Here is a 24,767-nt window from a genome sequence, read left to right as displayed (position 1 = left end):
TATTATAAAATCCTCAGAAAAATAAATCAGAATTCAGAGCTGCTACAACATATTCTCTAAAATTTTAATTTTTAAGCAATCAGTAAAGTGTGACTGGTACTAGGAAAAAAAAGTAGTCAATAGAAACTGACTCTGGTAGCTAAAATGATGCATTTAGCAAAGTTAGACTTTAAGGCAGCTATTATAAGTAACTCCAAAGATTTAAAAAAAAAAAAAAAAGAAAAGAAAAAACTATGTTCAAAGAATTAAAGAAAAAAATGCATGACAATGACTCACTCAACAAATAAGAAATCTTAGTAGAAAAACAGAAACTATGAAAAAGAACCAAGCAGAAATTCTAGAATTGAAAAGTCTAATAATCAATATGAAAAATTTACTTGTTATGTTTAATAGCAGGTTTGAGAAGAGAGGAGAAAGAAACAGTGAATTGAAAGATAGATCAATAGAAATTATCTCATCTAATAAAAACAAAATAAGATTAAAAAATAAACAGGGCCTCAGAGACATGTGGGACAAGGTTAAGCATCCCAACATATATGAAATGAGAGTGTCAGAGGAAAAAAGAAAAAAGGAGAAAAAAAATGTATGTGGAGAAATAGTCACTAAAATCTTCCCACATTTGTTGAAAAATAATCTGTAAATCTTAGAAGCTCCTTATCTCCCAAGTAAGATCAACAGTATAATTCACACCTAGACACACCATACTCAAGCCTCTGAGACACAAAGAGAAAATCTTTTTAAAAAAGGTTTTATTAATTTATTTAGAAAGAGAGAATGTGCACAAGTGGGGGAAGGGGCAAAGGGAGAGAGAGATCCCAAGCAGACTCTGTGCTGAGCACAGAGCCCAATGTGGGACTCAGCCTTACTAGCCTGAGATCATGACCTGAGCCAAAATCAGAGTCAGAGGTTTAACTGACTGAGCCACCCAGGATCCCCAAAGAGAAACTCTTAAAAGCAGCAAGAGAAAAATGATATACTATACAGAGTGAAGCAATATGATTAATGACTGACTTATCACTAGAACCAATGGAAGCAAGAAGGCAGTAAAATGACATAGTCAAGTGCTGATTAAAAACAAAACAAAACAAAAACAGAAATAAAAACTCACCAACCAAGAATTCTATACCCAGAAAAACTATTTCTCAAAAAATGAAGGCAAAATAAGCAAGTTCCCAGGTAAACTGAAACTGAGAGAATCCATTACTAGCAGACCTAACCTACAAGGAGTACTAAAAGAGTCCTTCAGGCCTAATAAAATGTTTAGTTTCAACAGAAACTAAAATCCATAGGGAGAAATGAAGAACACTAGAAATGGCAGACATGTAGGTAAATTAAATAAATTTTATTTTTTTAAAGATTGTATTTATTTATTTGAGATGCAGAGAGAGCATGGGCTGGGAGGAGTGACAGAGGGAGAGGAAGAAGCAGACTCCTCACTGAGCAGGTTGCCCAACCTGAAGCTGGATCCTAAGACCCCAGGATCATGACCTGAGCCAAAGACAAATGCTTAACTGTCTGAGTCATTCAGGTGCCCCTAAAATAAACTTTAATAATAATTGTAAAAATTCATTGTTGAGTATATATGAATGAAATATATATGTGTGTAAATGTAAATGAAATATGTGGGCATTTGTAAATAGCAGAAAGGAAGAGATAAATGGAGTTATATGTTGCTAACAAAGTTAACATATCTTAATGGAGTTAAGTCAGCATTAACTCAGGTAAACCATAGTTAAACATGCATATTCATTCCTTAGGGTAACTAGTGAGAAAAAAAAAACCTCAAAAAATATTCAAAAAGTTAATAAAGGAATTAATATGATACACTAAAAAGTATTTAACACAAAAAAGGCAGTTATAGAAGGAAGAGAGGGATGAAAATTATATAAGACATAGAAACATACCAAAATGGTAGATATAAAGCCAGTCTCATCAAGAAATACATTAAATATTAATGAACTAGATGCTTTATTCATAGTCAAGAAATTATTAAACTGGATAAAAGAGCAAGATTCAACTATAATCTGTCTACAAAAGACACTTTTGAGGTACACACTTATAAAAAGTACATTAGTTTTCTATTGCTTTGTAACAGATTACTACAAAATTGGCATCTTAAAGTGATATCCATTTATTTTCTGAGCTCTGTGAGTCAAGAGTCTGGAAACAGCGGAGTTCCCTGCTCAGAATTTCACAAAGCTGCAATCAACATGACAGTGGGGCTCATTTTCATCTGGAGGTTTGACTGGGGAAAGATGGCATCCAAACTCATTAAAGTTGTTGGCAGAATTCATTTCCTTGCTATAGTATGACTGTTGGCTCATCTCTTGCTGGCAGTCAGCTGAAAGTTGCCCTTAAGTCCTAGAGGCAGTGTGAAATCCCCCACCATGTGGTCCTCACCCACAATCTCTCACAACTTGGTGACTTACTTAATTCTTTAAAGCCAGCAACAGAATGTCTTTCCTACTTCCTCTTTTAAGGACTTTCACCTGATTATTTCATGGTTACCCTTTTAAAACCATGAATCAACTGATTAGAGACCTTAATTATGTCTCCAAAATCCCTTTGCCCTTGCTTCTTGTTATAACATAACCAAGCCACAGGAATAACATCCCATCAGATTCAAAACACCCCCTCACTCAAGGGCAGGACATGTATATCATGAAATAGAAATCTTTCGAGCATTTTCTAAAAAGTTCTTCCTACTACCTCAAAGAAGGAAATTGAGTTAGTATTTCAAAGTCTTCCCACAAATAAAAGAACAGGTCCTAATAGATTCTCTGGGGATGTTTCAGAAAGAAATAATGCCAATGCTACACAAAAACTCAAAAAATTATAACATTTGGAACTGAATTCTACCAATTCAGTATTTTCTAATATTAAAACCAGACCCAAATATCACAAGAAAACTATAGAATATGTGACATGAACATAGACACAAACCCCTTCACAAAATATTAGCAAAATTAGAGACAATGATTAAGTGAGGATTGTTTTAGGAAAGGAAGACTGGCCACATGAACATTTCAATGTACGCAGAAAAAGTCTTTGTTAATTGCCAATACTCAATCCAAATAAAGCTTCTGTGCATACCTTAATAATATGGTACCCTCTTTGATTTTCTGGTTTTGACAATGTACTATGATTCTATAAAATATTACAACTGAAGGAAATTTGATGTAGGATGAACAAGAATTCTGTGTATTGTTTTTGGAACTTACTATGAGTCTTAACCTTCCCCAAGATAAGAAGTTAGTTTTTAAAAATCCAGCAACCATTCACAATAAAAACTATTAAGGAACTAGGAATAGAAGGAACTTTCTCAATCTAATAAGTGCATAGCTGACATCATACTTAATAGTGAAAATTTGAATACTTTTCACCTAAGATAAGGAACAAGACAAAGATGTCTACTCTAGGATGTCCACTTCTATTCAACATTGTACTAGCCAGTACAGTCAGGCAAGCAAAATAAAGGTATACAGATTGGAAACAAAAATTAAAATTATTCATTCACAGATGACATGATCCTTACATAGAAAGTCCTTTAAAAGTCTACCAAGAAAATCTATTTAAACTGGTAAGTGAATTTAGCAAGATCACAGGAGACAAGATACATATACAAAAGTCAATTGAATGGGAAATCTCCGTACCTTTCACTCAGATCTTCCTGTAAAACTAAAACTGCTCTAAAATATAAAGTTGATTTTTAAAAAAATCAATTGTATTTCTAGATACTAGTAGCAACAATATCAAAATGATACTAAGAAAATAATTCCATTTATAGATTGAAAAATAAAATATTTATGATTAAATTTAACAAAATAAGAGCAATATATGTAGACTAAAAACTACAAAACATTGTTCAGAGAAAGTTAATGAAGATCTAAATGAAAAAAGACATGCCACATTATTGGATTAGAAGACATTATTGATATTATAGCAGTTCTCCCCTAGATTTTGTATGTATAGTTTCAACTCAATTCCTATCAAAATTCCAGCAGGCATTTTTCAGAGATATTGATAAACTGACCCTAAAATTTATATGGAAATGCAAGACTATTTTTTAATAAAGAAATATAAATTTGTTTAATGTGCATTAACCTATTTTAAAACTAACCATAAAGGTTTACTAATCATCTAGAGAGAGTAATAATATTGGAGTAAGGACAGACATAAAGATCAATGAAACAAAATATAGAGTCCAGAAATAAACTCTCATCACTATGGTCAACAGGATTTTGACAAAAAGACCAAGACAATCCAAAGGGAAAAGGAGAATAATTTCAGCAAACAATGCTGAAACAATTGGACATTCGTGAGGGAAAAGAATAAATATAGATCCTTGGCTGACATTAGACACAAAAACTAATTCAAAATAGAACATACACCTAAATAGAAGAGTTAAAACTATAAAACTTCTAGAAGAAAATATAGGAGAAAATCTTTCTGACCTTGATTTAGGCAAAAATTTATCCAATGTGTATGATATCAAAAATCTGATCTATAAAAGAAAAAATTGCAAAGTGAATTTCATTTAAAAATTTAAAAAGTTTTGCTCCTCAGAAACAACTTTAGGAAAATGAAAAGAGAAGCATAGGCTGAAATAAAGTATTTGAAAAGTATGTATCTGTTAAAGAACTTGTTTCTGGAATATATAAATAACTTACAACTTAGTAGGATGATCCATTTTTTTAATGAACAAATGATTTGAATACACATTTCATCAAAAAAAGTGTATGAATTGCTAATTGCCACATGGAAAGATCCTCAACATCCTTAATACAGAAATGCAAATTAAAACCACATACCAGTAGAATGGCTGCATTAAAAAAGATCAGCAATTGCAGGTATTGACATGAATGTGAAGAAACTTAGAAACCTTATATGTTCCTAGTGGTGATGTAAAATGGTTCAGTCACTTTGGAAAACAGTTTGGTGGTTTCGTGAAAAGTTGAATATATACTTAACATATGACCCAGCAATTCCATTCCCAGGTATTTTCTCAAGAGAAGTGGAAATATATGTCCACACAGATTTATCCACTAATGCTCATAGCAGCATTCTTTGTAATAGCCAAACACCAGGAAAAAGCAAATTATCAACCAATGAATGCATAAACAAAATATAGCATATTGAGACTTGAATACTATTTATCAATACAAACGGAAAAACTACTGAGAGATATGAACTTCAAAAATACTGTAAATAGGGCAGCCCGGGTGGCTCAGCCGTTTACCGCTGCAGCTGTCAGCTCAGGGCCTGATCCTGGAGACCCGGATCGAGTCCCATGTCAGGCTCCCTACACGGAGCCTGCTTCTCCCTCTGCCTGTGTCTCTGCCTCTCTCTCTGTGTGTGTCTCTCATGAATAAATAAATAAAATCTTTTTAAAAAATACTGTAAATAAAAGAAGTCATACACAATTATATGTGTATTTAGTTCCATTTATATGAAAATTCTAGAGAAGACAAAATCATAGAAACAGAGAGCTAATCAGTGGTTGCCTAAGGCTGGCAGTGGGAGTGAGGATTGCTGCCAACAGGCACAAGAGAATATTTTGGGGTGAACAAGTGTTCTTAAATTAGATTATGGTGGCAATTGCACAACTGTATAAATTCACTCAAAGTCATTGAACTGTGGGCTTAAAATGAATGGATATTAATGATATTAAATCATACATTACTAAGGCTGTTTTAAAAACCAATAGATATTTGTCAAAGAAAATAAAAATCAAAGATGAATTTCTTGGCCCACTAATCTTACTACTCATATAATCAATTACCACTTTGGTTTATATTCCTCCAAATAATCATGATATACCAGAATGTGTTTAATTGATCAACTATTATTAGATTTTTTTAGCTTATTTCTAATCTTCCACCAATAAATAATGCTATAGTAAACATAAGGATGTTTGAGTGCCTGATTATTACCTCAGAATAAATTCCCAGTTAGACTTACTCAAAGTATGTGTTATTTTTCTATTGCTGTGGAACAAATTACCATGAACTTCACAGCTTTAAACAATGCACATTTATTATCTCACAGATTCTAAGGGTCAGGCGTCCGGCAGGGCTTTGCTGCATTTTCTTTTTGGCACCTCAGCTGGCTGCATTCAAGGTGTCAACCAAGACCACAAACTTCTCTGGGGCTCATGGTTCTTTCTAAGCTCAATGGTGTTGACAGATTTCAGTTCCTTGTGGTTGAAGGTCTGTTCCTCAGCTCTGAAATAACCTACCATTCTCTGCCATGTGGCCAACTTCACAACATGATAGTTTGCTCCTTCAGCCCAACAGAAGGGCATCTGCTGATGCTTCTTGTCATTCACCTTTGGACTCTTTAAAAAGACTCATCTGAATAGGTCAGGCCCATTGAGGATAATCTCTCATTTGGTTAACTCAAAGTCAAGTGATTAGCAACCTTCATTATATCTGTAAAGTCTCTTCACTTTGGTCATATATTGTAATCTAATCACAGGAGTTCTGTCCCACTGAGTTCACAGATAAATAAAATGGAAAGGAATAAAATTGGAGGCTCTTAGAAGCCTGCCCTTCACAAAAAGTTTGCATATTTGTTAAGATTATGGTTCAAATTGCCACATTTTCTGAAGAACATTTATACTCCCACCAAATGAAAGCTAGCTTCCCTAGGGCTAGATATTATAATTTTTATCTTTGCCAAAGACAGGCAAATATTGCTGGATTAGGACCACTGGATAGGGGTTTGGCAATGAGACGATAAGTTTTTCATCAATGTGAAGATTATAATTGTCTGAGGTGCCTGGGAGGCTCTGCTGGTTAAGTGTCCAACTCTTGATTTCGGCTCAGGTCATCATCTCAGGGTCGTGAGATCGAGCGCCCTGTCAGACTCTGCACTGGGCATGAGGCCTGCTTAATATTCTCTCTCTCTCTCTCCCTTTGCCTCTGTCCCTCCCCACTCCACCTGCACTATCTCTCTCTCTCAAAAAAAGATTATAATGGTCTTTGGCAATTTTTACTTCTCCTTTGCAAAACATCTGTCCATTTATTTGTTTTCTTCTAAGGTAACTTTCTTTCTTTTTTGTTCCAAATTTTTATTTAAATTCCAGTTAGTTAACACACAGTGTAATATTAGTTTCAGGAGTAGAATTTAGTGATTCATTACTTAATATAACACCCAGTGCTCATTAAAAGTGCCCTCATTTTTTTTATTTTTTAAAGATTTTCATTTATTTGTTTGAAGAGAGAGAGTGAGCGAGAGCAAGAGAGAGCATGAGTGGAGGGAGGGGCAGAAAAGAGACCCAATGCTGGGCTCCATCCCAGGACTCCAGGATCATGACCTGGACTGAAGGCAGATGCTTAACCAACCTAACCACCCAAGTGCCCATAAGTGCTCTCCTTAATTCCCATCACTCATTTAATCCATTCCCCTCCCCACCTCCCTCCATCAACTGTCAGTTTGTTCTCTATAGTTGAGTCTTTCATGATTTGCCTCTTTTTCCCCCTCTACATCTGTTTTGTTTCTTAAATTCCGCATATGAGTAAAATCATATGGTATTTGTCTTTTTCAGACTGACTTATTTCACTTAGCATAATACTCTCTAGCTCTATCCATATCATTACAAATGGCAGGATTTCATTTTCTGATGGCTGAGTAATATTCATATATATATATATATATATATGGAAACTTTCTGATACTTGTTGCTTTGAAATCTCATTTTAAATATTAAGAATATTAATTATTAATGGTACATATAGCAAGCATTTTCTTTTGATATATTTTCCTTTTAACTTGGTTATAGTGCCTTGCACCATGAGAAAAACATTATCAAAATCAGACCTACTAACCTTTATAGTTTCTTTTCTTTGTTTTTTATACCCTGAAATGTTTTCCTGAACATTTTATTTCTAAGAAAGGAGTCAGATGGGATCTCCAGTTTCCATCTCAGATGACAGAGACTCTATAACTAGGGAAATATATACCAGGATGAAGTTTCTAATAATTCAACTTCCAGTGGTCTTCTAATTGTTATGTAAATCAATTCTTAACCTAAAGTGTCCAGTGTTCAGCCAGAAAAATGATTGTATCATTTCTTGGCCAGGGAAATCTACACATTGGTCTGTTATTGGTTCAGGACATCAAAGGTCAGCTCCATTTTTGTTTTTTTCATTTCTTATCTTTGGGCTATCAAATTACAGCTTGGAGTATTTAAAAACAAACAAGGATATGTACTCAGCTTTTTTCTAAATCATTTAATTTTAGTATTGAGTTTTATCCCTATCTCTAAGCACTAATTCTGTTATACTTAATATCTCCATTTCAATCTGGGGCCTAAAACTAATCTTGGTTTTTAAAAATATAAAACATTTTGGATAACCAAGAGAACATGTCTTTCAGGCAAGATCACTTCTCCATGCTGCATGAAAACAGTCATGATGAAATATTTGATTGGCTGAAACACAATCTCTGTATGATTTATCTGTTAAAAACTAGCCTCAAGTCCCTCCTTTATTTATAGATGAGTAAACCATAATGGAAGGATATAAGTTCCATAAGCCTTCCTTGAAATTTCAGGGATTAATTTCTTTATCTTAAATACGAATATTAAACTAGCAGATCTCTGAGGTTCTGCTCAAATCGAACATTTGCATTCTACTTGACATTTGATTCAAGGTTTTCTACTTACATTCTTTCTTTGGCCCTTTCGAACTCCCAGTCCTAAGTATGCCTTGAGGTTCTTCCTCTTTTAATTTTCGGATTCCTATTACACATTCTTATAGAATACCCTATTATCATTTCAAAGTCAATATATCCAGAACCAAACCCTTGCCATCCCTCTCAAACTTTTCAGTTTCCATATTCTTGGGATTTGTTCCACGCTCCTTGAAGGCATGAAATAAGGGTCATGTTTTATCATCTTTCTCTCTCTCCATATTTAATCAATACCCAAGGCCAGAATATTTGTCCACTGCAGTATTTGTCTCCTTAACCTTCTTTCAATTTTTATCAACATATTAGTTCAGGCTCCTAGAATGTCATTTCAGAACTCAATGTTGAAAATTCTTTATCTTCTTTATCACTTTTGATATGATTATTACAAAACACTATAGCCATGTTGACATTCCCTTCATTCCCTTTTTGTCTGATGAATTAAGAACAAACTACAGAGCCTGGAAATGAAGCCTTCTCTGCAATCTACACAGCTTTGCTTTCCAAACTTTTCTTCATCTCCCCATCTCCAACCACCCTCCGCCTCCACCCCGGCCAGCTTATGTCCAGTGTCTTAGCCATCCAGAATACTTGCTGTTTCCTGAACACATCTTATATTTTGCTTATTTCCTTACCTTTTTAGTTTGATTTTGAATTCTTATTTTCAGTGTTTAAAGGTTTCTGCAGGGTGACTGGGTGACAGGCACTTGATGGGATGAGCACTGGGTGTTATGCTATATGTTGGCAAATTGAACTCCAATAAAAATAAAATAAAATAAAAAATAAATAAAAGTTTCTGCAGATGTTTGGGATACCCATTTTAGCTAAAACAAGAAAAAATAATAACTACTAAATTCAAATCTTTATTTCCATTCAAAAACTCCATTATTTCTTTTCCTTGGGGCCAAAAAAAATATGTTACAAATCAGTGAACTACAATACAAGTTTAAAATAAAAGCAGACATTAGCGGTTGAGTGTGTTAGAGGTAGGTGAACTCTTGAGAGTACTCTTCAACCATAACCCACCCACCCCACTCCCAGCTGGTAAAGGTCAGAGGAGGCAAAAGATTATTGAAACCACATAGCTACTCAGGAACAAATCTTGGACCAAAATTTAAAAGTTTTCTAAAGTTCAAGGAACTATCAAAAACTTTCTTTCCATAGGACCTAGCCCCTCATTTTCTCAACAAAGAGGTATTTAGTGCCTGCAGTGTGTCATGTGCTGGTCCTAGGAACACATAAGTGATAAATGGCCCTGCTTTCTGGGAACACAGTCTAGGAAGAGGAGATGCATGTGGACAAGTAAATGCAATAAAAGGTGATAGGTGCTGTGATAGAAATTGTACATTGTTACCACTAAAAGAAGGAGGTAGTCAGCTCTACTTGTTATGACAGGGGAAAGCACAAGGAATTCATAGATAAGGTAACCCCTTGGGTTCAAAATAAAAAGATGTGATTGCCAAATAGACCAGCAAGTTACCACACAACTGAAGGCACAAAAGGAGGAATTAGGTAAAAGCATTTGAGGAAAACACACACAATTTAGAGAGTCCTAGAAGCTAAGGTACAAGACACAGCATATCAAAATTAAAATTGGAAAGCTAGGCAAGCTCCAAACTGTGAAGGGACTAGTGTGCCTTGCAACAGAGTTTGGAATGAGAATTCCACTGTTACTACCATTATTATTGTAGGTTATCAACTTCTTATTATAATTAATGGGTTCTAGTCATTGATCACTTGCTATGATCACTGGAATATTTTACATTGACAGGCAAAGAAACTGATAATCAAAGATGAATTCACATGCCTAAAGCAATATAGCTATTAAGTATTAGAGCCAATATTTGATCAGGTCCATCTGATTTCAGGTTGAACATGAATTACATTGTAATTTATCTTTAGTCTATGGACCATATGAAACCCTTAGAATATTTTAAATGAAGAAGAAATATGAATGGATTCTTGCCTTGGAATAGAGTTGCACCATTCAATATAGTAACCACTAACCACATTGAAAATCAAATAATAATTTAACGTAAAAGGCCAGTCCATCAGTTGCAGTAGCCACAAAACAAGTGCCCAGTAGCCTCGTGTGACTAAAGGCTACTATATTGGACAGCACAGAATTAACATTTCTATTATCGCAGAAAGTTCTCTTGGACAGCACTGGCGTAAAGGATGCACTGGAGTCTTATGGGATGGGGAAAGGAGCATAGAGAGACAAGTGAGAGAGTATTAGAGGAAAAAATAAGGCTGTCATAGTAGAGACTTAAGCCATTGATTTCCAGAGTGTGATTTGCCCCTTCCTACCCACTCAACCAGCAGCATCAAATCACCCATGATCACTGAAGTGTGCATACCACTGATTTAGAGGAAAGGACAGGTTTGTAAAACATGGTGCAGAAATACAAGCAACTTTGGCCAAATGTAGAGTACGTAGAGGAAGAATGAATCTGGGATAACTCCAGGTGGGTTAGTGAGTATAGAAGGATAAACATATTCAAGAGCAAGACAACAAGTTTGAGTTCCTGAGAAACACTCAAGTATTGTGATCCTATTAGAAGTGTCAGTGTAGGGCAGCCCCGTTGGCGCAGCGGTTGAGCGCCGCTTGCAGCCCGGGGCTTGATCTTGGAGACTGGGGATCGAGTCCCACGCCAGGCTCTCTGCATGGAGCCTGCTTCTCCCTCTGCCTGTGTCTCTGCCTCTCATTCTCTCTCTGTGTCTCTATGAATAAATAAATAAAATCTTTAAAAAAAAGTGTCAGTCTAGATATCAGGAGAAAATTCTGGAATAGAAATACAGATTTAGAGTTGTCAGAAGTCAGGAGGTTGATTAGCCAGGAATCCATTGGATGGATAGCTCCCAATTCTTTTCTCTACACAAATGATATTTCTATGGGTGTCTACAAATACTAAGGGGTGTGCCTAGATTTAGAAGCAATTCTCCATACCCTGGTTCCTTTTTCTCTTATTCAGGGAGGCATCTCAAATGCAAATGTGACCAGATGGTATAAATATGTTCTAGTCTTAAAAGCAACTAATTAACTTACATTGTTGTTCTGTTACTAGTTCATACAACTCATCAAACAAGATAGCATGTAATTTGAAGTGTGTACAGGGAAAAGAGGGTAGTTGGAAGGGCTGACATCCAACTCTCTGATCCTGGAGACTGGGCTGCAGCAGAGGAACTAGCCAGAGGGGAGGAGCAGTGGTCAGAGAGGTAATAGGATCCTGTCTTGCCCATTAAGAGAGGAGGTCCGCCAAGGTAACGTGATGAACACTCATATTCCAGCGAGACCGAAGGACTTTGCTCCTAGGCATTCATAACGGAGCATTTCACAGTCATTTTGGTAGAGCAACTGTCGACAATTTGATTTGGCCAATCAACTAAGAAGATCAAAGGGGTTCAAGACAGAATAGGAAGTGAAGAAGTGGAGGCAGCAAGGACAGATTTCTGCTTTGTACTGTTTCTTAGTTACAAAAGAGTCACTTTACATTCTCAATACCTTACAGAGACTTTAGTGAAACAACTCTTCTAATTTTTATGCTTTCTCTCCCAAGACTCTGGCATAAATATGGCATAAAAGGACCAGAATGCTAAAAATAAAATCTTCCACCTGTTGATAGTGATCTTTTGATCCTAGACCATGACTGAGTTCACCTTAATCACCTAAACCTAGGATGAATCCTTTTCTAGGATTCTTCTTATCCTTTCTAGTCTTGCATGGTCTGCCCCACATATTCTAAAAACATAGAATCCTAAATCCTCAGAGTAAATATAGCTTAAACTTTAAAGCTAGGACCTTCTGTACAAAAATACCATTTGTCTGTTCCTTGCAACTGACCTGGCCTGAATTAATCCTCACAGCCATCTTGGGAAGTGGGTAGAAGTATTTTTATGCTTATTTTTGCAGATGAAACTGAGGTTCTATGACTTGTCTAATATCTCCCTCATAATAAATCAAAAGCGACAATCCTATTTCATTTTATGAATGTATTCATTCCACATTTTTCCATGAAGGATTCCAGGTAGGTGCATCGGAAAAACAAGAGTAGAACATCAAGACAAGATGATAAAAGAACATAGATACTTAGTTGTTAAATCTCTACGTAATCGGCATAGCTGAGCTTTAAATTTAGTCTAAGATTTTTGGCAACCAAACAAGAAGGCAGACGCTGTCAATTATCCAATTCCTATTTTCTTTTTCTTTCTTTCTTTCTTTCTTTCTTTCTTTTTTTTTTTTTTAGAAGCACACTACAATAGTTAATTTTATTTGTTCAAGGCTCATATTGCAAGCATTAAACCAAGCATGGGCTTTGATTCTGTGAGCCCAGATTCACATATTTAGAAAGATAAAAGCAAACTGTGATCCATGTATATGGATGAAAAACTAAAGACTCACAGTTAATCACATCATGGTTTTAAATTTCTACAGCCTAGAAGCCAGAAATCACAGATCTTTTAGGTCTTTCTGGATGTCCCACAAGGTAGCTGCACTTTTCTTGAGCTGGGCAACCTCATTATCCTTCAGCTTCTGATTGATCATACTGGTTAAGCCCTGAGCATTCAGGATACACGGAAGACTCAGGAAGACTTCGTTCTTAATACCGTACATGCCCTTCACCATTGTTGACACTGGATGAATCCTGGAGAGATTTTTCAACATGGATTCAATGAGATCAGCCACACTTAATCCAAAAGCCCAGCTGGTATATCCTTTTAGCTTGATGACTTCATAGGCACTTTCAACCACCATCTTATGCACTTCCTTCCAATTTTCACTGCCGTTGTATGCTCCCATTTGTGGATTCAGTTCCTGAAGAGAAACACCTGCCACATTCACTCCACTCCACACAGCCACACTTGAGTCACCATGTTCTCCCAAAATCCATCCATGGCAGCTGCTGGGGTGAATGCCAAGTTTTTCAGCCATAAGATAGCGAAATCTAGCAGAATCCAGATTACACCCACTTCCAATCACACGGTGCTTGGGCAGTCCACTTAGTTTCCAGGTAACATATGTAAGAATATCCACTGGGTTGGAAACAACAATTATGATACAATCAGGACTGTACTTGACTATCTGAGGAATAATGAATTTGAAGACATTAACATTCCTTTGCACCAGATTGAGGTGGCTCTCTCCCTCCTGCTGGCGGACTCCTGCAGTCACCACCATAATCTTAGAATTGGCAGTCACAGAGTAATCATTATCTGCCACAATTTTAGGTGTCTGTAGAAATAAGCTCCCATGCTGTAGATCCATCATTTCTCCTTTGAGTTTATCTTCTAAAACATCCACAAGGGCAAGTTCATCAGCCAGAGACTTTCCCAGAATGCTGATGGCACATGCCATACCAACTTGTCCAACACCCACTACAGTGATCTTATTGTTTGGGATCGCAGCCTCTTCTTCTGCAACTGGCGCAATCAGTTTTTCCTTAAGAGTTGCCATTGTGCCCCAGGACCAGCAGCCGTAAGGGTCGCACAAAGGAGACCAGGTTAGCTGCGTGCCAATTTTCTTAAAGGAGTTAAGTGTGCCAGTTTCTCAGAGGAACTAAAACACCTCCTTGCCTGAGTTCTGAAAGAAACTTCAGATCCACATCCACACAAAGAGAGCATTTCTAGAAACAAAAGTAGTGAAACATTCATACGGTGACTTCTAATGATTTCCTTCAGTAAAACTTCATTTAAATCATTAAGTTAAAAACTGACTTTTCAACACAAGCACACATATTAATTTGCTGATTACTGATATGGAGAGTTACCACAAAGATACAGAACCTTACATCGGTTTCAATTTTCATAGTTGTGGCTAAATGCTATGCACTAATTAGTACATATTAGTGGAACATGCTCTCTCCTCATTAGAGCTAAAAATCAGGTAGACTTGCTAAGTATCCACACACTTGTATACGTACTATACACACATACACACACACTCTCCCATTTGATAAGAAAAGTTTTTTTTTTTTTAGAATAATTAAAGCATTCTTGGGTTTTTAGGAAACGCTAACTGGCTTAAGTGAAATGTCATCTATTATTCTAAGATGTTTCTGGAATAACTATACATTGAAGTGACTAGAATAAAGGCAATTTTTTTCACATTTAAGTTATAATTAGAGCAGATGTTGAATAACCATCTCCCCTGACTCTCAGGTACTAATGATCACTAACATTTTTAATTAATCACAAATCCCTCCTGTAAGCTAATAAGGCTACACCAAAATGGCTCCTTCCTTCTCACAAGGTGCCAAATGAGCCATGTATCTAATGCTGTATTCGTATATCTCATTAGGTAATCTATAATAGATATCCAGTCACTGCATTACCATAGAGCTCCCAGGCCATACTTGTTCTTCTCAAACTGAAGACGTGTATGCAGAAAACCAGTCTGTTAAAATGCATTTAATGAACACCTGCTGGCCTCAGAGCTCTGAGCAAGGCACTGGTCCAGAATATTAAGGAAAGAAACCATTCTCTTCTCCACCTTCAAGCAGTTTAAAATCTGGGTGAGGAGACTAAACATACACACAAATTATGCAACTAAAGACAATAATCTAAGAACAATAAATACATGTGAAATAATATAGTACACAATCAGTAATACTGAACAGTACACAGATACCAAAACAGGAGGTATGGAGGATGAGCACTGATAGAGAAAGATTAATGTAGTGGCCTTTGTTCCCACTAGCTGATACAAAAGTAATATAAAATGGCACCTAGAAGCAGAAAGCAATATTAAATAGAAAACTAGCCATGCTGTATCTCATGCTCCTGGGATGTAGGCAGGTGAGCCAAATTATTGTATGTGCAGAGAAATTCCATGCCAGAAAATATAGATTGCCTTATTTCACATCAATGATGCATACATTTTAATGAGCTCTGTTTTGACTCAGAGTGATAAAAAAAAAAAAAAGCAGATTCCAGCAGCAGTTTTGGATATCCTGATTATGCGTCTATGAGCCTGGGAAACTGCATTTTCACTAGTCGCCCAGGATAGAGTGAGTTCAAGGGCTGCAGAGCAAAGGTGAGCCTCTAAGACCAGCCCATGTGTGGACGTAGGGGGTGTTAGTAACAGGGCTCAACGTGTTCCCAACCACCATTAATGAGCTGTACATAGGAAGGGCAGGAACTCTAGAATGATCCAAAGTGTCAAAGTGCCACTAAGAGCAAGAAACTGATAGCAATTTAACTGATAAAATTTCATGTTAGAAATTGTAAACACATGTACAAACCTACATAGAAAAGAACTATCCTGTGATACATTTACTAACCAGTAGATTTGACTGGATGATTATATGTTGGGATTTGTAAAAAATTATTTAATTAAATTCTTTGAACTTAGAAAGGAGTGTAATATAAATTCAAAGGGTTACAACAAATGGAATTATTTGTGTTAAACTTGCTACCTAGTAATTTTCATTGAATGCATTTTGGGTTTCTGAAAAAATAATTGTGTATTCTTTATTATTTAACAGGCCTCAATTAAATGTATTTGTTCCCTCAGATTAAATACTGCAATAATATTCTGTGAAACCTTGTGGATGCTGTTATTAATTATAAATTTTAAAAAACATTTGCAGATATGAGATCTTCTTACCCCAGGCATTTTGCAAATGAATCATTATTAGCCCTGTTCAAAAGAAACTCAAAGAACATGAGGAATTTACTCAAATTCTCTGAGCAAATGAATGTAAGTAGGAATTGACTAGAGTCGTTTCTTCAGATGGCAGTAGACATTCATCAGACATCCTCAAGGCATGGTATTTTGTATTGCTTGGGAGAAAAATTGGATATATGGTCAGAAACCCAAACTCTGAACACTAGTCTGGTGACTCTTTAGGGTATCTCTTTTTCACTCGAATAATCACGCTTTATTATATTTCTATAATTTCAACCTACAATTATTTCCTAAACTAAGCAATAGAATAGCCTTAAAATGACTTTGTAACCAATGTTTAGGAAGCTGAAAAAAAAAAAAAAGAACAAAAAAATCCTGATCATCAAAGAATTCTAAATTCAATGTAATATTGAGAGTGGTATGACATATTAAGCTAGCCTGGAGTTAGGGTTTCTGTTACAAGCAACAATGAGAAGTGAAATTGTGACATTGAACCCACGGAGGAGGATTTAAAAGCCAAGCTGACCTGCTCACTCGTGCATGGTCAGTGGAGGCCAAATTCAAACACCTAGAAGCAAAACAACACACTTAAAAAATGGGACAAAGGTGAAGTCTCTTGGGAAATTTTTAAAAATACATTAACTGAATTTCTGAACAAGGGGCAGACTTTCAGAGCAAGTCAGAAATTCCCAATCAGAGGAAAGCCCGGCATCAAGTAAGGGTGGGGTGAGACTCTTAGAGAAGTAGTGTAGGTGCATTTGGAGCACATCACTTGAGCAACCAGAAAATGAAACAGACTAATTGGCATCTGAGAGGTAGAAAATCTAGAAAATCGAAATCAATGTACTTAGGGGAATGGACAATGTGGGAAAAAACTCTAGGAAGTAGTATAAGTGTTGATCATTGCAGGGTGGGGGTGGGAGATAAAATATTGAGAGAAATTACACATACTGGAATTGAATAAGCAATTCTAGAAATGTGGCTGCAAAGAGAATGGAAATAGCATATTGGCAAGGCAGAAAAATCAAGTGAAGAGGTTTTTGGGGTTTTTTTTTTTTATTATTATTAAAAGTGTTTTTAAAAACACAAATAGGAGAGACCTGGCAAGTGTGTTGGCAGAAGAAAAAAACATCTGGAAGGAAAGAAATTGAAGGTAGTTGTGAGAGAGAGGATGCAATTAAAAACACGACAAAACAGCATTTGTGGGAAGGAATACATGAACCTTACAGTCAAGGGTACATCCTCCAGAGGGATGGAAAGAAGAGAAGATGGGGGAAGGGAGGTCACTTGTAGTAAGGAGGATGGAAAACCAAGGTTTCTTGGACCTCTTTCCTCACTGCCTGGGAACAAGGGCACAAGGAAAGGAAAGTTCAGGACATTGGTCTTCACAGTGGGGTCACAGGAACCTGGGAAGCACAGGCATGGAATGGATTTCCCAGTCCTCCACTTCCTGGAGACTGGTGGCAGAAAGCCCTGCGGGTGGGCACATCTTGCTGTTCTCTCTTCACCCCTGCCCCCAGCCCTCCCTCCCTCCACTTTCTCAAAAACAGGCAAATCTCTTATCTATCCCATACATTGCCTGGATGTACAAGTCTCAGGAGCACAAAGAAAAAACTCAATAGCTCCTTTCATTATGTAACTAGATACTCATTCTTTTCCAATAAAATGTTTGCTTAATAAATATTTTTCAAACTGCCATATATTTATGATGTTTTGAGCAACTCTATACTTACAATAATTTTTCTGCCACCCAGTCAAAAAGAAATGTTTTAACATAAATCTTGTAGTCACAGCAAATAAAAATGAATTAATTAAATATATATGCATTTTGTTGTAGAGAAATCTGGCAGAGTGATGACACTGAGCCTAAAAGTACACTGAGACAAAATGTGGGGGAAGCAGAACAGAATATGAACTCAAGAAATAAAAGGAATAATGTAAAAATCTCTGTCTGTTAAAAAAAAACCTCTGTGTGTTTTTCAAATGGGTAATGCCAGGTGTCAAATTACCATAGTGTTTCTATTACACTGGATTCATTTAAAGGAACGATGCAACACTTTTATTTTAAAGTGTCGATATTAAAATAAACCAGAAAGTGCATACTTGTTAACTATTTAAATCTTTGCTGAAAACCTGTGTATGTCCATTTTTAAATGTACAAGGATGTACGTAGATTTCCAAAATTATTTTAGGGTGTACTCCAGTTTAGAAGATCATTGTGCTCTTCTGGGGAAATGAAAAGACATGAAATGATGGGATTGATAAGCAGGAATGTGTGCCCCATTGAAGTTAACACGAATATGTGGTCAATCGGGTTGGCCAACTTCCAGCATTTTCTTTGGCAATGATCTGTGGCCCAGAAGCAGAAATGAAGAATGAAAACAGCAGTGACAGAAAATCGGACAGAGCAGGATGCTTAATAAGGCCTTGAATATTAACAAAGAGAGTTAAAATAGCTGACCACGGTACCTAAATTGGACAGAGAAGTAAGTGAGACCAGAAGCAGGTTACTGAACAGTATAAGTTGATTGTGTCCCAATAGCTTTGTGTCCCAAAAGCTGCAACATGGTTGTAGAAAGAAAAATGCGGAGTGGCATGCCGATTCCAAGCTTTGCAAGCAGAGCAGTAGAGGGTAACAATAAGCCATTGCTTTCTGGTAATTATAAGGAGGTAGAGATTTTCATACCAACAACGTGAAGGAACCATAAGGCTAAAGGCAGTGACAAAAGGCCACCACGGATATCAAAATATATTAAAATGGCTACAGATGCTGTCAGGAAACGAGGTATAGAGGAAGAACATAAGCTGATGTGAAGGGGTGGGCTGGTATTGAACAGGATGTCATAGCAGCAAAGTTAGGGAAAGGATGCTGTACTTGAACAGTACGGACTTTCGGAACCAAAGAGTTCCAGAAGTGACACGGGGGCTTGTATAGAAGATGCAAAATCTCACACTCTGCATCAGTTGTGCAGAAATGGAACTTTATTTTCCACATCTTAACTTGCTCGAGAGCAGATTTCCTTTGAGGGAAACAGAAAAAGGAAGCAACAAATCTTTACTCCACTCTTTCATTGCAACTCCGGTCCTGCTATTCTACAAGTTGGCCTATTTGGGATAATTATTAGGTCAGATTCAGGATTCTCCCCGGGGGGGGAGGGGGTGATGGAAGATTCTAGGGTTAATACTTAGCATTGTCCAGCTGTCAAAAAAGCCATCTGTCTGGGTGGTTCTTTAAAGCATCTCCTTCTGCTTCACCTCTAGGAATTTGCTATTAATTGATCCAAGCCAGGAGCCTGGTGATTCAGGCAGACTCCCATCCAGAGGCCAAAGAACTGATGATACAAATAGGTCTCGTCACCACACGGCCGTGTGTGCTCCACCGTGGCTAGCCTGGGACATGCATGGTCTCTTTCCCCAGATTTAGACAAAAGGCAAAGCATTAAACCCTTTTAGATGTCCGGGGATGTCCGAGGATGGGGGGTGGGGGTCTTTCTTCCTATATGCTGCCTTACCACATGCTGCATTTTCCCTCTTTGTGGTTTAAAATCTATGATGAGTCCAGCAGGTTTTGGCTCAGGATCATCTAAGGCAAAGCTCCTTGGGAATCCAAATTAAACCATTTTTCTCACTTACCATCTTGGAACTAAAATCAGATTTCCCAAACCCCATTTGGGAATCCAAAGCCAAGAATCTCCTGGTATAAAGCCTAACTTCTCCTCAGAGAACAGTGCATATAGAAAGCTTTTGCTTCCCGAATGGCAGACAGCAGAAAATTTGTCCCGGAATGCCACGGAAACGGGAGCCTTTTCCGGTCTCTGAATGCAGTCCTGCTAGTTTTGAAGAGGAGGTCTCCCAGGGAGACGGTGACGGGGATTGCAGTGTCTTTAGTGGGGACTAAATTGCCATCTAGGCATATGAGACAATAAGATCCTAATGAAAGACTAAGCCTATTCTCTTAGGCTGGATGTCCAAAGGAGACCTGTCTACATGGACCTCCAAAGGGGACACAACTTCAACAAGCACAGAATTGAACTCAGCTTTCTTCCAATACCATGTCTTCAGTACCAAAGGTGTGACTTAGGAAAGAAACCATTAATGAAGTGAACTTCATTAACATTAAAAACCTTCATTCTGTGAAAAGCAGTGTCAAGCGAATGAGAAAAGAAGCCACAGATGGGGAGAAAATATTTACAAAAGATGCACCTAATAATGGATTGTTATCTAAAATATACCAAGAACTCTTAAAACTCAATAATAAGAGAACAAGAAGCCTGATCAAAAAATAGACAAAAGACATTAACAAACACTTCCCCAAGGAAGAAGGCCAACATCCAGAACACTGACAACACCAAATGCCACAGCAACAGGCATCCTCATTCATTGCTGATGGGAATGCAAAAGGGTACAGTTTGGCAATTTCTCACAAAACTCAACATTCTTACCATACAAGCCAGCAATTACACTCCTTGATATTTATCCAAATGAGCTGAAGACTTACATTCACACAAAAACCTGCACACAAATGTTTACATCAGCTTTATTCAAAATTGTCAAGGCATTGGAAGCAACCAGGATGTCTTTTGGTAGGTGAATGGATAAACAAACTAGGGTACATCACACAATGGAATATTATTCCGTGCTTACAAGAAATTAGCTATTAAGCCATGAAAAGATGCAGAGGAACTTTTAAATGCATGTTACTAAGTGAAAGAAGCCAGTCTGAAAAGGCTACACACTGTATGATTCCAACTCTATGATGCTCAGGAAAAGGCAAATCTATGGAAACAGTCAGAAGATCAGTGGTTGCAGGGTTGGGGAGAGGGAGACATGAATAGGTGGAGCACAGATGGTTGCACAGAGGCAATGTAACTGCTGTGTCTGATACTACAGTGAAGGCTACACATTTGTCCAAACTCTCAGAATATGCAACACCAGGAGTGAACCCCAATGTAAACTATGGGCTTTGGGTAATAAATCATCAGTGTAGGTTTATGGATTGTAATAAATGTCCTGCTGCGTGCAGTGTGGGACGTTGATGGTGGGGGGCAAGAGGGGCACTGCACTTGTGAGGACAGGGGGTATGATGGGAAATCTCTGTACCTTCTCTCAATGTTTTTGTGAACCTAAAACTGCTCCAAAAAAATAAAGCTTATTAATTTTTTAAAAATCTGTCTACTTCAATTATTACCCGTCTCAGTGAATGCACCATTGTCTGATCAGTTTCCCAGGCCAAACATATAGGCAATGTACTTGATTCCTCTCTCATTCTTTTTTTTTTTTTTTTTCTTAACAGCAAATTAATCACCTCGGTATCTCTGGAATCTATCACTTTCTCTCCATCCTTCTGCATTTATTCTAATTAATTTGTACTCATTCACTTCCTTGGATTGTCACACCATCTCCTTAAATGTTCTTGTTCTACTTTAATCCACTCTCCATAGTAAGTCTTTCCAAAACATGAACCCAATCACATCACAGGTCTACTCAAAACCCTTTAACAGTTCCCCATTTATCTCAAGGTAAAGCCCAAACAGCATGATGTATTACACTCTGTGTAACTGCTAATGCACTCCCCTGGCCTCAGGGCTCTCTCTCCTGCAATCTATGCCCTGGCCACACTGAACCTCTCTCAGGTCATTAACACTCTGGTTTCTGGGTTTCCCCACAAGTTTTCCCCTAATTTCAGTACATTCTCCCAGGACCCTCCTTACTTATTTGTCCCTTTTTATCTTTGGAGTATCAACTTTGTCATGTTTCTCTCTAAGAACCCTTCCCCAGATCATTCAGTTCCAGTTAGGCAATGGAGGCATTATTCCTTATGCCCTGGAAGCACCACTTTTGTCCACAGAGGTAATTCCCATTTGTTCTTATCATCAGCTTGCCCCCTAGGTCCTCCCCATCAGCTGGCAAGCCTGTGAGGGTGAGAGTGGACATCAATCTTGTGTGGTATTAGCACCTAACCCACTGCCTTGCTCAAACAGAAGTCCAATGCTTGTTAAGTAAAAGAATCAATCAACCAATGGAGGGAAGTGCCTAAAGAAGGTAATGCAAAGCCCCTTCTTGCCCTGGGGGAGCGAGGAGGGAAGGCCAAGAGAAGAATTGGAAACTACCAAACTGGATGTTGAAGAAAGAACTGGGAAAAGGCTGCATGGAGTTAAGAAACCAAACAGTGACACTGAAAGGTTGAGTACTCATCTGGTTCATTAAACACAAATAATAACGCCCACACAAGGATTAGCATAAGCACACAATTGGTTTACTTAGCATGAAGAAAATTGGTTCTAGAGGCATCACCAGACAGAGCTGAAAAGGGTGTTCAAGAGGAGAGGAAGGGAAAGTCTGGACTCCCCCGAGCCAAGGGAAAACCTTACCCCCCAAAGTTCTCCCCAATTCTGTGCAGCACCCCCCCTTATATCCTTCCAGGTGGGTGGGGCATGCTGATGCTCATAGCTGACAAGACAATCTGAACAAAGCTGAGAAGCTTTCACAGAAAATAGGATTAGAGAGTATGTCTGCACCCATTGAACCTACGGAAGATTGCCTTCGCATGGTGAAGCAAGATAGCCAGGATGTTTATGACATATTAGTTAAAGCTGTGAGAAATATTTCTTTTCCCATTGGTTACAGACCTGGAAGGTCTTTTCCCTGTGCTTTCTCTCCTATTGGATGGCCAGCCAACCCCTTGGACACAGGGCAGGGGCTGATTGCTGCCATGGTCCCAGAAGCTGGGCAGAAAGAAGCACCAGGCTATGAAAAACAATCCACTGTCCTGGCCTGGAATGGGTGCCACGTCACCTTCGAGTAGTCAAGCTGAGAAAAACAGGTCAGAGCTTGTGAGAGGCTGCATAGGGGAAAAAGGAAATGGCCTATTTTCTAGCTGTACACAAACCCGTCTGGCTGGGGAGATCCATGCCAAGCTGGCCTGAACGGAGAGAAGCCGCATTTTTGGTGACCCTCAGACTGCCTGTCACACCCCATTTCATCAAGATAAGTGGCCTCGGCTATCCCTAATCCCAACCCTGCCAGCTCAGAATCCTGGGCCCTTTCCTTTGACTGTCCACTGTTTTTCAATAATCCTGCCTCTGGGAGGTAGAACAGGGGTAACTAACCTGAAGTCACGACTCAGGAATATAATCTTATCACATGGTTTGTAACATGTAAGTAAATAATATTTAAAAAGTCACATGAAACAAGTTAGTACTACAAACCTATTAGAATGGCCAAAATCCAGAAGTCTGACAACACCAAATGCTGACAAAGATGCGGAGCAGCGGGAACTCTCATTAATTGCTGAAGGAATGCAAAATAGTACAGGTGCTTTGGACAATGGTTTGGCAGTTTATTACAAAGCAAAACATAGTCTTATCAAATGATCCAGCAATCACGTTTCTAGGTATTTACCCAAATGGATTGAAAACTTATGTCTACACAAAAACCTGCACACAAATGCGTGGAGCAGCTCTATTCAGAATTGCTAAAACTCAGAAGCAACCAAGACATCCTTCAGTAGATGAATGGATAAACTGTGGTGCATCCAGACAATGGAATATTATTTAGCGCTAAAAAGAGATGAACTATCAGACAATGAGAAAATGTGGAGGAACCTTAAATGCTTATCACTAAGTGAACGAAGCCAACCTGAAAATTCTGCATGCTGTTTAATTCCAACCATATGACATATGGAAAAGACAAAATTGTGGACACAGTGTAAAGACCAGTGGTTGCCAGGGGCAAGGGGCAGGGATGAATAGGTGGACCATAGGCATTTTGGAGCAATGCAAGTATTCTGACACTGTAATGGTGGACACATATCATTATTTATTTGTCACAACTCACAGAGTGTACAGCACTGCAAGTGAACCATATTGTAAACTATGAACTTTAGTTAATAATAATTTAGTTAATAGAATAGTTAATAATAATTTAGTTAATAGAATTTAGTTAATAATAATGTATCAGTATTGACTCATCAATTGTAACGGATGTCCATATCACCCCCAAGATGCTAAGAACAAGGGAAACTTGGAGTGGGGGTGTTAATGGAAACTCCCTGTACTTTCCACTCAATTTTTCTACAAACTTAAAACTGCTCAAAGAGATCAAATCTATTCATTTCTTTAAAAAGATATCTTAACAGTAAAAGCGCCACCCTCTGAAAAAGGTACTTAGTGACTTTTCCACAAAGAAGGTTTCAAGTACTTAGTGTATCTATTAAGTACGTTTTTAATAAAAACATGGAGAGGGGCGCCTGGGTGGCTCAATCAGTTAAGTGTCGGATTCTTGATTTCGGGTCAGATCATGATCTCAGGATCATGAGGTCGCACCCGGTGTCGGGCTCCATGCTCAATGCGAGTCTGCTTAAGATTCTGCCCCTTTCCCGCTGACCCTCCCCCTCCCTCCCTCCCTCTCTCTCTCTCTCTCTCTCTCTCTCAAAAAACAAAACAAAACC

At 37.8% G+C, this 24,767-nt stretch overlaps 2 protein-coding genes across 3 annotated transcripts in view; one reads left to right on the top strand and one right to left on the bottom strand.

Moving 5' to 3' along the window:
* The window catches only part of XKR4 (XK related 4), a 436,026-nt gene that overhangs the window by 360,605 nt on the left and 50,654 nt on the right, over positions 1-24,767 (top strand). The window lies entirely within an intron of this gene.
* LOC140595197 (L-lactate dehydrogenase B chain-like) lies at positions 9,381-16,685 on the bottom strand. The gene has a single exon (XM_072734718.1). It carries the CDS (start codon positions 14,144-14,146, stop codon positions 13,142-13,144), a length of 1,005 nt encoding a protein of 334 aa, XP_072590819.1. The 5' UTR covers positions 14,147-16,685; the 3' UTR covers positions 9,381-13,141.

Source organism: Vulpes vulpes, chromosome 13, assembly GCF_048418805.1.
Source record: "Vulpes vulpes isolate BD-2025 chromosome 13, VulVul3, whole genome shotgun sequence".
Classification (NCBI taxonomy): Eukaryota; Metazoa; Chordata; class Mammalia; order Carnivora; family Canidae; genus Vulpes; species Vulpes vulpes.
The sequence above is the reverse complement of the archived record's forward strand: the minus strand, read 5'-3'. Positions and strand labels throughout refer to the sequence as shown.